Below are 17,246 nucleotides of genomic sequence, written 5' to 3' on the forward strand. Positions count from 1 at the left end.
CCCCTAAGCCCCTGAGGGCTATTTATCTCTCTCTCACTGACACCTCCCCACACACACCCTTCTGAAGTGTTTCTGATATATCTACCTAGGGGAGCTAAATGATCCCTAAGAAACCATGATCACCTATATTTTCTACATCTTTCAAGTCACTTGCATAAAGAGCTCCCTTGTTTTTAAGCCATATTATTGCAATTTGCCTTGAAAAGGCTGGAGTGAGAGGTAAATTTTAGCCAAGTTCCACAGCTGTCCATGTGGAGCTTCAGTTAAAAATTGTGCTTCTATTAGAAAAATCCTATTTGAGCAATTTCCAAATATTATATAAATATGAAAAGTCCTATTGTACATACATCAAGTGAACAAATGCCAGAGAATGTGGTTTTTTTTCCCTCATGTGTGTTTCTTCTATTTTTTAACATGTTAGGCTGGGAATCTCTCTTCAAGCTTGCCTTCTGCAAATTGTTGGGTACAGAAACCTTATTGCGGATGTGGAAAAACTGCGCAGAGAGCCCTATGACTCTGATAATCCCCAACATGAAGAAATGCTTTTGAAGGTTAGTCCTTGAACACATTTCAGTTCTTCACTTAGGTCAGCTAATGTTTGCCAAGCTCCTGCTGTGTGCTAGGCACTGCTCTGGACATGGCGGGGCACAAAGGTGAATACGACATGGACACTGAACTAATTGGTAAAGCCTACATTTTCTTGCTGGTTCAGATGTTGGAGGTAAATTTTTCAATAGAAAATTCACGTGAGAAGTTAAATATAAAGCCAATTTTCATTTGGAATCTGAGAAAGCATCAGAGGTGATTTCTATGGCCTCTCACATTTGGCTCAAGTTTAGGTTGTTTAACTGTGTTGAAAGCCAATAGGAGAAATAGAATTTGTCAAAGAGTGACCTAGGATTTCCATTTACGACTTTTAATAGACATCAAAGAAGATGAAGTTGGTTTCTGCTTCCACAACAGCTCCCTGGGGAAATTACCCAAGGTCTTAATGCTGATTATTTATTCATGTAACTTAAGTATTAGAAGAGTAAATAAAGGTTTACATATGGTGTATTAGAGTTGCTTGAAGAATAATATGCAGTTATAAATACTCCTTCTTGGCTGTCAAACAAAACCTTAAAAATCTTATCTGATCTGATAGTGTATTATGACACATCAATAAAACTTTAAAAAATTAAGACAAACCTTTAGAACTACTAATCTGAAATGTTTTATAAATTCATTTCTGAAAATAGATGCTTTTTAGGATGGAGTGCTTCTTTGTCCTTTCCTAGAATTCAAAAAGGCAGTAATGAAATTGGAGGAATACATTTGTTTAGTTGCCTTAACTTTATTTTATTGAAAGATGTAAATAGAAGCTGCCATTTAAAAAATGTATCCTGTTGCGTTTTTGTGTGGAGTGTGTATTTTTGTGTATGTAGGTACTTAAGCAGATGATTCAGTTGTCTCTACTAATTAGTGCTAGACCTGATGTCAATCATTAAAATTAAAGAGGCCTGGGCTTCCCTGGTGGCACCGTGGTTGAGAGTCCGCCTGCCGATGCAGGTCACACGGGTTCGTGCCCCGGTCTGGGAAGATCCCAAGTGACGCGGAGCGGCTGGGCCCGTGAGCCATGGCCGCTGAGCCTGCGCATCCGGAGCCTGTGCTCTGCAATGGTAAGAGGCCTGCGTACCGCAAAAAAAAAAAAAAAAAAAGAGGCCTCATTCTTACCAATGGTTTCTTCTTCCCTTGCTCCTCTGCTTAATTTTAGCCAACCTACTGGCTGAGCTTCATCTCTTTGATTGCTTTTTTCTTTATGTTCTGATAGAGATAGTCAAGTTTAATAAAACGAACTCAAGGTGGGAAATAAGAGGTGATATAAAGAGAAAAGAGGTGTTATAATTAACAGACTGGCCACAGCTCCGGAACAATTCATTAAAATGGCTGAAATGCCCTCTGAATCAATGACATTTGGGTACCTGCTATATGTCATCTTAGTTGATCTGTTGTATGTGTGCTGGCACATAGGTTTTCAACAAATACGATTGAATGCATGACTTATTGAAGTCATTAGATACAGGTCAAGAACTTTTAAGATATGACTTTTACCTGTGGTCACAATTTGAGTATGTAGGTATTATTTTTTATAGTCACAGCTATAAGAGGTAGGCAAGATGACAGTTATTATTTTTTTCATCATTAACTTTATTTAAAAAACATTTTTATTGAGGTACAGATGATGTACAATATTGTATATTTCAGGTTATACAGCATAGTGATTCATAATTTTTAAAGGTTATACTCCATTTATACTTATAAAATATTGGATATATTTTCTGTGCTGTACAAAATATCCTTGTAGCTTATTTTATACATAGTTGTTTGTACCTCTTAATCCCCTACCCCTGTCTTGACCCTCCATGCTTCCCTCTCCCAATTGGTAACCACTAGTTTGTTCTCTATATCTGTGGGTCTATTTTTTTTGGTTTTATTTACTAGTTTGTTTTATTTTTTTAGGTTCCTTATATAAGTGATATCATGCAGTATTTGTCTTTATCTGTCTGACTTATTTCACTTAGCATAGTACCTCCAAGTCCATCCATGTTGCTGCAAATGGCAAAATTTTATTCTTTGTAGGGCTGAATATATATACCACCATTATATATATACACCACATATTCTTTTTTTAAAAAATAAATTTATTTATTTATTTTTGGCTGCATTGGGTCTTCGTTGCTGCGTGCAGGGTTTCTCTAGTTGTGGCGAGCAGGGGCTACTCTTCATTGTAGTGTGTGGGTGTCTCATTGTGGGTGGCTTCTCTTGTTGTGGGGCATGGGCTCTAGGCACGTGAGCTTCAGTAGTTGTGGCACACAGGCTCAGTAGTTGTGGCTCGTGGGCTCTAGAGCACAGGTTCAGTAGCTGTGGCACACGAGCTTAGGTGCTCCGCAGCATGTGGGATCTTCCCTGACCAGGGCTTGAACCTTTGTCCCCTGCATTGGCAGGCAGATTCTTAACCACTGCACCACCAGGGAAGTCCCTATAACCACATATTATTTATCCATTTATCTGCTGATGGACACTTAGGTTGCTTCCATATCCTGGCAACTGTAAATAATGCTGCTATGAACATTGGGGTGCATGTATCCTTTCAAAGTAGTGTTTTCAATTTTTTCAAATATATACCCAGGAGTGGAATTGCTGGGTCATATAGTAGCTTTATTTTTAGTTTTCTGAAGCTGCCATACTATTCTCCACAGTGACTGCACCAATTTATATTACTACCAACAGTGTACAAGGGCTCCCTTTTCTCCACATCCTCATCAACATTTATTATTTGTGGTCTTTCTGATGATAGCCATTTTGACAGGCGTGAGGTGATATTTCATTGTGGTTTTGACTTGCATTTCTCTGATGATTAATGATGTTGAGCATCTTTTCAGTGCCTGTTGGCCAAATTTATGTCCTCTTAGGAAAAATATCTATTCAGGTCTTCTCCCTATTTTTTAATCGGGTTTTTTTTTTTTAAGTTTTATTTTTATTGAAGTATAGTTGATTTACAATGTTGTGTTAGTTTCTGGTGTACAGCAAAGTGATTCAGTTTCATATATATATGTATACACACACACGTATATATATATTCTTTTCCATTGTGGTTTATTACAGCGTATTTAATATAGCAGTAGGAACTTGTTTATCCATTCCATATATGATAGTTTGCATCTGCTAATCCCAAACTCCCAATCAATCCCTCCCCTACCACAATCTGTTCTCTATGTCTGTGAGTCTGTTTCTGTTTTATAAATAAGTTCATTTGTGTCATATTTTAGATTCCACATATAAGTGATATCATATGGTATTTGTCTTTCTCTGTCTGACTTACTTCACTTAGTATGATAATCTCTAGGTGCATCCATGTTGCTGCAAATGGCATTATTTCATTCTTTTTTATGGCTGAGCTGTATTCTGTCTTTATCCACTCATCTGTCAATGGACACTTAGGTTGCTTCTGTATCTTGGCTGTTGTAAATATTGCTGCTATGAACATCGGGGTTCATGTATCTTTTTGAATTATAGTTTTGTCCAGATATATGCCCAGGAGTGGGATTACTGGATCCTATAACAACTCTATTTTTAGTTTTTTGAGGAACCTCTGCACTGTTTTCCAAGGTGGCTGCACCCGTTTACGTTCCCAGCAACGGTGTAAGAGGGTTCCCTTTCCTCCACACCCTCTCCAGCATTTGTTATTTGTAAAGGTTTTAATGATGGCCATTCTGACTGGTGTAAGGTGATACCTCATTGTAGTTTTGATTTGCATTTCTCTAGTAATTAACGATGTTGAGCATCTTTTCATGTGCCTATTGCCCATCTGTATGTCTTCCTTGGAGAAATGTCTGTTTAGATCTTCTGCCCATTCTTTGGTTGGGTTGTTTGTTGTTTTGTCATTGAGTTGTATGAGCTGTTTGTATATTTTGGAAATTGAGCCCTTGTTGGTCACATTGTTTGAAAATATTTTCTCCCAGTACATAGGTTGTCTCTTCATTTTGTTTATGTTTTCCATTTTTGGGCAAAGCTTATAAGTTTGATTATCCCCATTTATTTATTTTTGCTTTTACTTCTATTGCCTTGGGAGACTGCTGGTGCTGGACTTATGTTTGTTGAGAGTTTTTTTTTATTACTGATTCAATTTCATTACTGGCAATTGATCTGTTCACATTTTCTATTTCTTCCTCATTCAGTCCTGGGAGATTGTACATTTCTAGGAATTTGTCCATTTCTTCTAGGTTGTTCATTTTATTGCCATACAGTTATTCATAGTAGTCTCTTATGATTCTGTGTATTTCTGTGATGTCAGTTTTAATTACTCCTATTTCATTTCTGATTTTATTGATTTGGGGCCCTTCTCTTTTTTTCTTGGTGAATCTGGCTAAAGGTTTATCTATTTGTTTATCTTTTCAAAAATCCAGCTCTTAGTTTAATTGATCTTTTCTATTGTTTCTTTAGACTCTATTTCATTTATTTCTGCTCTGATCATCATAATTTTTCTTCCCTTCTACTAACTTTGGGTTTTATTTGTTCTTTCTCTAGTTCTTTTGGTGTAAGGTTGTTTATTTAAGATTTTTCTTGTTTCCTGAGGTAAACTTGTATTGCTATAAACTTTCCTCTTAGAACTGCTTTTCTTGTAGATTTTGGTTCATTGGGTTTTCATTTTCATTTGTCTCCAGGTACTTTTTAATTTCCTCCTTTATTTCTTCAGTGATCCATTGGTTTTCAGTAGCATATTGTTTAGCCTCCATGTGTTTGTGTTTTTTGCAGTTTTTTTCTTGTAGTTTATTTCTAGTCTCACAGCATTGTGGTTGGAAAAGATGCTTGATATGATTTCAATTTCCTGAAATTACTGGGGCTTGTTTTGTGCCCAGCATGTGATCTATCCTAGAGAATGTTCCACGTGCACTCAAAAAGAATGTGTATTCTGCTGCTTTTGGATGGAATGCATTGTGTGTGTGTGTGTGTGTGTGTGTGTGGTGTGTGTGTATAAACATACACACACATATATGGATATATATATACATATATATATATATGCATATATATAAAGTCCATGTGTCTAATGTGTCTTTTAAGTCCAGTGTATCCTTATTGATTTTCTGTCTGGGATCTGTCCATTGATGTAAATGGGGTGTTAAAGTCCCTTATTATTATTGTGTTACTGTCAATTTCTCCCTTTACATTGTTAATATTTACTTTATGTATCTAGGTGCTCTTATGTTGGGTGCAAATATATTTACAGTTGTTATATCTCATTCTTGGATTGATCTCTTGATCATTATGTAATGTCCTTCCTTGTATCCTATACCAGTATTTTAAAGCCTATTTTGTCTGATATAAGTATTGCTACCCCAGCTTTCTTTTGATTTCCATTTGCATGGAATACCTTTTTCCACCACTCACTTTCAGTCTGTGTGTGTCTTTAGATCTGAAGTGAGTCTCTTGTAGGCAATATATATACAGGTCTTGTTTTTGTACCTATTCAGCCATTCTATATATTTTGATTAGAGCATTTATTCCATTTACATTTAAAATAATTGTTGATAGGTGTGTTCTTTTTGCCATTTTGTTAATTGTTTGGGGGTTTGTTTTGTAGTTCTTTTTTGGTCCTTTCTTCTTGATCTCTTCTTTTGTGATTTGATGACTATTTTTAGTGTTATGTTTCGATTCCTTTTTCTTTTTTGTGTGTATCTATTATAGAGTTTTGGTTTGTGGTTACCATGAGGTTTTTATATTTTATGTATTATATATATGCACTTGATTGTTTTAAGTTGCTGATCTCTTAATTTCAAATGCATTTTAACAACCCTGCATTTGTACTCTCCTCCCCTCATGATTACTGTTTTTGAAATCATATTTTACATCTAATTGTTTTTGTATCCCTAAACTGCTTATTGTGGTTGTAGATGATTTTACTACTTTTGCCTTTTAACCTTCCCACTATCTTTGTGTGTAGATGATTTCCTATCTTTACTGTACATTTGCCTTTACCAATGAGCTTTTTCCTCTTGTAATTTTCATGTTTCTAGTTGTAGCCCTTTCTTTTTCACTTACAGAAGTCCTTTTAACATTTCTTGCAAAGCTGGTTTGATGCTGCTGAACTCTTTTAGCTTTTCCTTGTCTATAAACCTTTTGATTTCTCCATCAAATCTGAATGAGAGCCTTGCCAGATACAGTATTCTTGGTTACAGGTTCGTCCCTTTCATTACTTTAAATATATCATGCCAGTCCCTTCTGGCCTGCAGAGTTACTGCTGAAACATCAGCTGACAGACTTATGGGAGTTCCCTTGTATGTAATGTGTTGCTTTTCCCCTGCTGCTTTTAATATTTAATCCTGTATGGAACTCTCTGTGCTTCCTGAACTTGGGTGACTGTTTCCTTTCCCAGGTTAGGGAAGTTTTCATCTATTATGTCTTCAACTATGTCCTCAGCCAGCCCCTTTCTCTCTCTGTTCTCCTTCTGGGACCCCTATAATGCAAATATTAGTGGTTACCATGAGGTTTTTATATTTTATATATTATATATATGCACTTGTGCTTGATGTGGTCCCAGAGGTTCTTATTAAACTGTCCTCATTTCTTTTCATGCTTTTTTTTTGTCTTTTCAACATCAATGATTTACACACTCTGTATTCCAGTTCACTGATCCATTCCTCTGTATCATTTAGTCTGCTGTTTATTCCTTATAGTGTATTTTTCATTTCAACTACTATATTCTTCACCTCTAGTTTTTCTTTATATTTCCTAACTCTCTGTTAAAAACTAACTTCTTGCTGTGTGCAGCCATTCTTCTCCCAAGTTCTTTGATCATCTTTATAATCACTACCCTGCATACCTTCTCAAGTAGATTGGCTATTTCCACTTCACTTATTTCTTCTTCTGGAGCTATATCTTGTTCCTTCATTTGGAACATGTTCCTTTGTCACCTCATTGTGACTTTGTTGGTGTTTTTATTTTTATGAATATGGTAGGTTACATTTCCCAACCTTGGAGTCGTGGCTTTTTGTAGGAGATGTCCTATGTATCCCAGCAGCAAACTTCCCCTCTTTACCTGAGCTATATATGCTCTAGGGGTTCCCCCTATGAGGACTGCATGGGTCTTTCTGTTGTGGTGGGCTGACTATGTGGGCAATCTGTTAGCCTTGGTTGGCCAATGATCTGGTTGGTTACCAGACTCTGCCTTGTGTGGGGGCTGTTGGCTGCTGGTTGGTGGGACTAGTTCAGAAGGCAGCTGGCTACAAAATCCTGGGTGGCCCTGAGGCTAGTCCTGGCACACTGCTGAGTGGAGTCAAGTTCCAAGAGTCTGGTTGCAGGGCGCAGGGGTCCCAGAGCTGGTGTCAGATTGCTGGTGGATGGGGCCAGTTCCTGATACAGTTGGGTGCAGGGTCTGGGGCATCCTGAAGCTTATATTGGCCTTCTCATAGCTGACCCCAGTGTGGGGCCTGGCCTACTGGTAGGCAGGCCAGGTACGCAGGCTGAGGAACTGTGGTTTTCTTGTGACTGTTGTCTGCCCCCTGGTGGGTGAGACTTCTCTGGAAGCTAGAGCAGATACCCTGGAGAGCAGGGCCGGGGCCCAGGTGATTCTTGGACTGGTGCCTGCCCAGTGGTTGGTGGAGCTGGATCCTTGGCTGTCTGGTGGGCATGACCATATCCAGAAGCAGCTGCTGGTTTAGGATGTCTTAAGGCAGCCTATCTGCTGGTGGGTGGGGCTCTGTCTCCATCCAGTCAGTTCCTTGGCCTGAGGTACCCCAGTGCTGGTGCCTACAGACTGTTTGGCCAGGGAAAGGCTTTTTCCTGGGTTTAATTAGCTAGAGGGAGGATTCTACAATGGTGCTTGCCAGCACCATTGTCCATGTGGTAGAATGAACTCCCCAAAATAGCAGCCATAAATGTCTATGTTCTCAGGGTGAGCTGCAGTTGCCTCCTGCCTCTCTGGGAGACTCTCCAAGATCAGCAGGTGCCTATCAAATTACTGCTTCTTCCCTGGATCCTGCAGCATGTGAGATTTTGTGTGTGCCTTTTAAGAGTGAAGTCTCTATTTCCCCCAGCCCCTTGGGACTTCAGAAAGAAAGACCCACTGGCCTTCAAAGTCAATGCTCTGGGGGCTCATCTTCCTAGTGCAGGACCCCCAGGCTAGGGAGTCTGATGTGGGGCTTGGACCTCTCACTCCATTGAGAGAACCTCTGCATTTGTAATTATTCTCCCATTTGTGGATCACCCACCTCGGGTATGGGACTTGACTATATTGCAACTCCACACACTTACCATCTTTTTGTTGTTCCTTCTGTTTATCTTTAGTTGTAGAAGATCTTTTCTGGTTGTTTTTGATCCTTTTCATCAATGGTTGTTCTGCAGATAGTTGTGATTTTGGTGTGCCTGTAAGAGGAGGTGAGATGAAAGTCTTTCTACTCCGCCATCTTGGCCAACCTTGGTTATGTTTACTTTAGAGATAAGCAAATTACAAGCATTGTAGTCCAGGCTCTGAGTCACACAGCTAGTATATTATAAAGCCAGGACTGTTCACCCCTACATCTTTTCTACCCTCAAGTGGCTTGCAGTCTAATTGGGGAGGTACTCTGCATCTACAAAAATCACTAAATCTTATCCATAGAGCTTCTCCAAAATACCTCTCAAATGTTTTCTGTTCCCACTGCCTTATTCTAGCCATCATCTCCAACCTGAAGTATTAAAATAGCCTTTTAATTCTGCCACTAACCATTAGCCTCCTCCCTTCCGTCTTCTAAAGTACCACCGGAGGGATTATCTAGTCATGTTATTCTCTAGGTTACAAACTTCAGGTTCTCTATGTCTGATCGTAGAAAACCCATGCATCTTAGCATGTATTTTGGACCCTTTCCAGTTTATTTCTTTAAGCTATTTCTCCTCTATCCCATTATGTATAGCCTGTTTCCTCCATGCTCTGTCATTCACCATGACCCATGCCATCCTATATGCCCAGATATTTGCTCATGTGGTTCCCTGTTACCCATTATTCTCAGAGTAGAATCTGGCTCTTTTTTTAAAATTGCTATTCATTGAGTTTTGAAATCTTCTCTAGCAAATTCAGGAGTGGGATCTTTATTCTCTTCTTTGGTTAATTCAAATTCCACATCTGATAATAAAATCAATAATAATAACACATTCATTGAGTGTTTAGTATGTGCCAATTGTTAAAGTAAGTGTTTTATAGCATTATTTCATTTAATTGTCACAATAACCTTGTAGTGAGATATTGGTATTATCCTCATTTTTCACATAGTTAGAAAGGGCTCTTAATTCCTGCACTACACTATCTCTTGAGGGAAAAACTATGTCTTGTTCACATTTGTATTTCCAGAGGCTGGCCCATGGTTTGTATTTAACTTCTTGAGCTTAGGCTTCTTCATCTTTAAAATGGGTAATTATACCCTTGTTATCTACTTCATAAAATTGTTTAGAGCTAGGGTAAGCAAATTAATGCCTGTAGGTCAAATCTGACCTGCCATCCATTTTTCTAAGTAAGGTTTTATAGGAACACATCCACGCTCATTCATTAATATGTTGTCTTTGGCTGCTTTTGTACTCCATTGGCAAAATTAAGTAGTTGTGTCAGTGACCTTATGGCCTACAAAGCCTAAAGTATTTACTATCTAGCCCTTTATAGGCAAAGTTTGCTGGTTTAGAGGCTTGGGTGATATATTGCCATATTGTTTAATTGCTTTCATTTATATAAACATAGGAGACCACTATCAGTGTTTTTACTTACAAACTATGAAAAAGAAACCTGGATTTTATGGTCATTTAAACATAGGCTGGGATAAAATTGATTACATCACTTTACATTCATGTAGCACTGTCCATATGAGTTATTCAAATGGACATTTCTATTAAATATTTTCTAACCAAATTAATAGTAAAGGTAAAAATTTATGTGGATTCATGTACTTAATAGAAAAAAATATAATCCAGAATTAAAAGATCTCCTGATGGGTAGAGCTGCTTCTCCTATAATGAATGGGTGGACAAATGCCCTTGCTCTTTCTGTTCTGTAGCAGACCTGAGACAGGGCAGAAGTGTTCAAATAAGCTTGAGATAAAGACTGAATGCAAAGAGAAGAGAATTAAACAGAGTACAGGCCATGATGAATGATGGACTGACTCAGTGTGCAGCCTCCACATCTGTAGCTTGTCACCTGCCTTGGGAATCACCCTTCCTAGCTCTCATCTCCTGCACTTGGCAGGTGGCTTTGTAATAACTCTATTCCCAGTAGTACAGCTTTAGATGGCTAGACTCCTCAGATCCCCCCACCAGAGGCCCACCACCTTAGTTCAGATTTCCAGTCAGCTTCTTAGGTACAAGAAATGACCTTACCTTTCAGAGCTACCCTCCCTCCTCCCTTTATTTTTCAAGGAAGAACTTATCTATCAGAAGAGAATCAGGTAACTCAAGAATTCTTACAGGAAATGTAATACTTGGTAGTATTTCATATAAGTGGTTTAGCATAAGCGACTTTCATTTTCCATGAAAGTGACCCGTATTAAAGCAGACAGTATTAAGAACTTATTAAGAACACTTTTTAGCCATTAATCTAGTTTGTTGTGGTACATGAAATTATTAAAATAGAATTTCTTTTTTGTAATTTATTTTTGAAATATTTTATTATTCAAAGCTTTTACTCTCCCAAAGTATTCCCTGAATGAAAGAGGTTTATAACTTAGTTATGGAAATGAAATGCTTGCTGTTGCCATTTTACTCCACTCGCTTGATGAGACCGGATATATATATTTTTTTCTTTTTTTTTTTTTTTTTTTGGGACGCAGGCCTGTCACTGTTGTGGTCTCTCCCGTTGCGGAGCACAGGCTCCAGACGCGCAGGCTCAGCGGTTATGGCTCACAGGCCCAGCTGCTCCGCAGCATGTGGGATCTTCCCGGACCGGGGCACGAACCCGTGTCCCCTGCATCGGCAGGCAGACTCTCAACCACTGTGCCACCAGGGAAGCCTGAGACAAGATATTTTTAAACTGTGTAGGGCCCTGAGATTACTTCCAATCGTTTAGGTGAATTTGATGAGCTTTGCAATCTGTTTCCTTTTGTTTTGTTCTGTTTTCATTGTGGCAGTAACCAAATCAGTGCCCAAAGGATTTTTTTTTTTTTCGGTAGGTACGCAGGCCTCTCACTGTTGTGGCCTCTTCCATTGTGGAGCACAGGCTCCAGAAGCACAGGCTCAGCGGCCATGGCTCACGGGCCCAGCCGCTCCGCGGCATGTGGGATCTTCCCGGACCGGGGCACGAACCCGTGTCCCCTGCATCGGCAGGCAGACTCTCAACCACTGTGCCACCAGGGAAGCCCTCCCAAAGGATTTTTTAAAGGAGACACTTTTTCTCAGTTTTTAGTACTCTTCTGATGAATTAAAACATTTTCTGTTTTGAAGAATACAGAGCACTGGCAAATTCTTATATATATAATATAAAAGAGATTTCTTATACCAATGTTTTGCTTTCAAGCATGATAGATTTACTTCCTTTCCTCTGAAACTTTTCTCTCACCCTTTAGATTGAATTTACCTATTGTGCTAAAACATAAAATATTGTATCATTTGAATAATAAGTAATTTTGGATTACTGCGTAAAATAACTGATGAATTACAACTTTTTTTTGTTAGTATTTCCTGTCTTGGACATTGCTTTATACTATGTCAAATGTGACAGTTCACTATAACGCAAGATGTTTGTGTATTACTGTCCTGTTTAAGCTTTAAAATCCATATAACGTAGAATTAGCAATTTAAAAGATGAATTATGTCATGAAGCTCAATATTAAAAAAACAAACAACCCAATCAAAAAATGGGCAGAAGACCTAAATAGACATTTCTCCAAAGAAGACATACAGATGGCCAAGAGGCACATGAAAAGATGCTCAACATCACTAATTATTAGAGAAATGCAAATCAAAACTACAACGAGGTATCACCACACACCCGTTAGAATGGGCATCATCAGAAAATCCACAAACAACAAATGCTGGAGAGGGTGTGGAGAAAAAGGAACCCTATTGCACTGTTGGTGGGAATGTAAATTGATACAGCCACTATGGAGAACAGTATGGAGGTTCCTTAAAAAACTAAAAATAGAACTACCATATGACCCAGCAATCCCACTACTGGTCATGTACCCTGAGAAAACCATAATTCAAAAAGAGACATGCACCCCAGTGTTCATTGCAGCACTATTTACAATAGCCAGGACATGGAAACAAGCTAAATGCCCATCAACAGACAAATGGATAAAGAAGATGTGGTGCATGTATACAATATAATATTACTCAGCCATAAAAAGGAACAAAACTGGGTCATTGTAGAGACATGGACGGCTCTACAGACTGTCATACAGAGTGAAGTAAGAAAGAGAAAAACAAATATCGTATATTAACGCATATATTTGGAATCTAGAAAAATGGTACAGATGAACCGTTTTGCAAGACAGAAATAGAGACACAGATGGAGACAACAAAACGTATGGACACAAAGGGGGAAAAGCGGTGTGGGGAGAGAGTGGTGGTGGTAGGATGATTTGGGAGATTGGGATTGACATATATACACTAATATGTATAAAATAGATAACTAATAAGAACCTGCTGTATAAAAAAAATAAAAGAATAAAATTCAGAAAAAAAGAATTATGTCTTAAGTAGTAATAGGAAATTTTATATATGTCCCTGTCTATAATGAAGATATAATATAAAATATTATTAATAGTCTAAAAAGTAAATTTGTTTACATGCCCATCTTTATTTACTAGAAAGAACTTATGTTTTGAAATTGCATGTTTATACAATTGTGGGTCTCAGTCTTTCTCCCTCTCTCAAGTAATGATATGTACTAAGTCTATCTTTTTATACAAAGTTTAAAAAGTACAAGTTTCTTAAGCAGTGAAGAGCATAGTGTTTAGAATTTATATTAGTCCATTAAAATATAATTGATCATAATTAAAATTATTTCAGGTAACAAAGATGATAATAACTTTTGAGGTTTATTCATGAACATGACTGATTTTTCTTTTTTTTTTTTACTTTGCTTTACTTATTTATTTATTTTTTAACAAATTTATTGGAGTATAATTCTTTTACAATGGTGTGTTAGTTTCTGCTTTATAACAAAGTGAATCAGCTATACATATACATATATCCCTATATCTCCTCCCTCTTGTGTCTCCCTCCCTCCCACCCTCCCTATCCCACCCGTCTAGGTGTCACAAAGCACCGAATTGATCTCCCTGTGCTATGCAGCTGCTTCCCACTAACTATCTATTTTACATTTGGTCGTGTATATATGTCCATTCCACTCTCTCACTTTGTCCCAGCTTCCCCCTCCCCATATCCTCAGGTCCATTCTCTAGTAGGTCTGCATCTTTATTCCCATCCTGCCCCTAGGTTCTTCATGACCTTTTTTTTTTAGATTCCATGTGTATGTGTTAGTATACAGTATTTGTTTTTCTCTTTCTGACTTACTTCATTCTGTATGACAGACTCTAGGTCACTAGACTCTGCCTCACTACAAATAACTCAATTTCGTTTCCTTTTATGGCTGAGTAATATTCCATTGTATATATGTGCCACATCTTCTTTATCCATTCATCTGTCGATGGACACTTAGGTGCTTCATGCCCTGGCTACTATAAATAGTGCTGCAATTAACATTGTGGTACATGACTCTTTTTGAACTATGGTTTTCTCAGGATATATGCCCAGTAGTGGGATTGCTGGGTCATATGGTAGTTCTATTTGTAGTTTTTTAAGGAACCTCCATACTATTCTCCATAGTGGCTGTATCAATTTATATTCCCACCAACAGTGCAAGAGGGTTCCCTTTTCTCCACACCTTCTCTAGCATTTATTGTTTGTAGCTTTTTTGATGATGGCCATTCTGACTGGTGTGAGGTGGTACCTCATTGTAGTTTTGATTTGCAATTCTCTAATGATTAATGATGTAGAGCATTCTTTCATGTGTTTGTTGGCAATCTGTATATCTTCTTTGGAGAAATGTCTCTTTAGGTCTTCTGCCCCGTTTTGGATTGGGTTGTTTGTTTTTTTTGATATTGAGCTGCATGAGCTGCTTGTAATTTTTGGAGATTAGTTCTTTGTCAGTTGCTTCATCTGCAAATATTTTCTCCCATTCTGAGGGTTGTCTTTTCTTCTTGTTTATGTTTTCCTTTGCTGTGCAAAAGCTTTGAAGTTTCATTAGGTCCCATTTGTTTATTTTTGTTTTTATTTCCATTTCTCTAGGAGGTGGGTCAAACAGGATCTTGCTGTGATTTATGTCATAGAGTGTTCTGCCTATGTTTTCCTCTAAGAGTTTGATAGTTTCTGGCCTTACATTTAGGTCTTTAATCCATTTTGAGCTTATTTTTGTGTATGGTGTTAGGGAGTGATCTAATCTCATACTTTTACATGTACCTGTCCAGTTTTCCCAGCACCACTTATTGAAGAGGCTGTCCTTTCTCCACTGTACATCCCTGCCACCTTTATCAAAGATAAGGTGTCCATATGTGTGTGGGTTTATCTCTGGGCTTTCTATCCTGTTCCATTGGTCTATCTTTCTGTTTTTGTGCCAGTACCATACCGTGTTGATTACCGTAGCTTTGTAGTATTGTCTGAAGTCAGGGAGTCTGATTCCTCCAGTTCCTTTTTTCGTTCTCAAGATTGCTTTGGCTATTCAGGGTCTTTTGTGTTTCCATACAAATTGCAAAATTTTTTGTTCTAGTTCTGTGAAAAATGCCAGTGGTAGTTTGATAGGGATTGCATTGAATCTATAGATTGCTTTGGGTAGTAGAGTCATTTTCACAATGTTGATTCTTCCAATCCAAGAACATGGTATATCTCTCCATCTATTTGTATCATCTTTAATTTCTTTCATCAGTGTCTTATAATTTTCTGCATACAGGTCTTTTTTCTCCTTAGGTAGGTTTATTCCTAGATATTTTATTCTTTTTGTTGCAAAGGTAAATGGGAGTGTTTTCTTGATTTCACATTCAGATTTTTCTCATTAGTGTAGAGGAATGCCAGAGATTTCCGTGCATTAATTTTGTATCCTGCTACTTTACCAAATTCATTGATTAGCTCTAGTAGTTTTCTGGTAGCATCTTTAGGATTCTCTATGTATAGTATCATGTCATCTGCAAACAGTGACAGCTTTACTTCTTCTTTTCCGGTTTGGATTCCTTTTATTTCTTTTTCTTCTCTGATTGCTGTGGCTAAAACTTCCAAAACAATGTTGAATAATAGTGGTAAGAGTGGGCAACCTTGTCTTGTTCCTGATCTTAGTGGAAATGTTTTCAGTTTTTTACTATTGAGAACAATGTTGGCTGTGGGTTTGTCATATATGGCCTTTATTATGTTGAGGTAAGTTCCTTCTATGGCTACTTTCTGGAGGGTTTTTATCATAAGTAGGTGTTGAATTTTGTCAAAAGCTTTTTCAGCATCTATTGAGAGGATGATATAGTTTTTATTCTTCAATTTGTTAATATGGTGTGTCACATTGATTGATTTGCATATATTGAAGAATCCTTGCATTCCTGGGATCAACCCCACTTGAATATGGTGTATGATCCTTTTAATCTGCTGTTAGATTCTGTTTGCTAGTATTTTGTTGAGAATTTTTGCATCTATGTTCATCAGTGATATTGGCCCATAGCTTTCTTTCTTTATGACATCTTTGTCTGGTTTTGGTATCAGGGTGATGGTGGCCTCATAGAATGAGTTTGGGAGTGCTCTTCCTCTGCTATATTTTGGAAGAGTTTGAGAAGGATAGGTGTTAGCTCTGCTCTAAATGTTTGATACAATTCACCTGTGAAGCCATCTGGTCCAGGGCTTTTGTTTGTTGGAAGATTTTTAATCACAGTTTCAATTTCAGTGATTGTGATTCGTCTGTTTATATTTTCTGTTTCTTCCTGGTTCGGTCTCAGAATGTTGTGCTTTTTAAAGAATTTGTCCATTTCTTCCATGTTGTCCATTTTATTGGCATATATTTGCTTGTAGTAATCTCTCATGATCCTTTGTATCTCTGCAGTGTCACTTGTTAGTTCTCCTTTTTCATTTCTAATTCTGTTGATTTAAGTCTTCTCCCTTTTTTTCTTGATGAGTCTGGCTAATGATTTATCAATTTTTTTATCTTCTCAAAGAACCAGGTTTTGGTTTTCTTGACCTTTGTTATTGTTTCCTTCATTTCTTTTTCATTTATTTCTGATCTGATCTTTATGATTTCTTTCCTTCAGCTAATTTTAGAGTTTTGTTGTTCTTCTTTCTCTAATTGCTTTAGGTGTAAGGTTAGGTTGTTTATTTGAGATGTTTCCTGTTTCTAAAAGTAGGATTGTATTGCTCTAAACTTCCCCCTTAGAACTGCTTTTGCTGCTTCCCATAGGTTTTGGGTCATCGTGTTTTCATTGTCATTTGTTTCTAGGTATTTTTTGATTTCCTCTTTGATTTCTTCAGTGATCTCTTGGTTATTAAGTTGTGTATTGTTTAGCCTCCATGTGTTTGTATTTTTTACAGATCTTTTCCTGTAATTGATATCTAGTCTCATAGCGTTTTTGTCAGAAAAGGTACTTGATATGATTTCAATTTTCTTAAATATACCAAGGCTTGATTTGTGACCCAAGATATGGTCTATCCTGGAGAATGCTCCATGAGCACTTGAGAAGAATGTGTATTCTGTTATTTTTGGATGGAAGGTCCTATAAATATCA

At 37.6% G+C, this 17,246-nt stretch overlaps 1 protein-coding gene across 2 annotated transcripts in view; it reads left to right on the forward strand.

The window, feature by feature from the left end:
* The window catches only part of ELMOD1 (ELMO domain containing 1), a 111,381-nt gene that overhangs the window by 69,331 nt on the left and 24,804 nt on the right, over positions 1–17,246 (forward strand). For both annotated transcript variants that reach the window (XM_067750914.1, XM_067750915.1), the window contains exon 6: positions 422–551. In XM_067750914.1, the coding sequence (XP_067607015.1) occupies positions 422–551 (130 nt within the window). The remainder of the gene's footprint in view (positions 1–421; positions 552–17,246) is intronic.

This window comes from Pseudorca crassidens, chromosome 9 (assembly GCF_039906515.1).
Source record: "Pseudorca crassidens isolate mPseCra1 chromosome 9, mPseCra1.hap1, whole genome shotgun sequence".
Taxonomy (NCBI): domain Eukaryota; kingdom Metazoa; phylum Chordata; class Mammalia; order Artiodactyla; family Delphinidae; genus Pseudorca; species Pseudorca crassidens.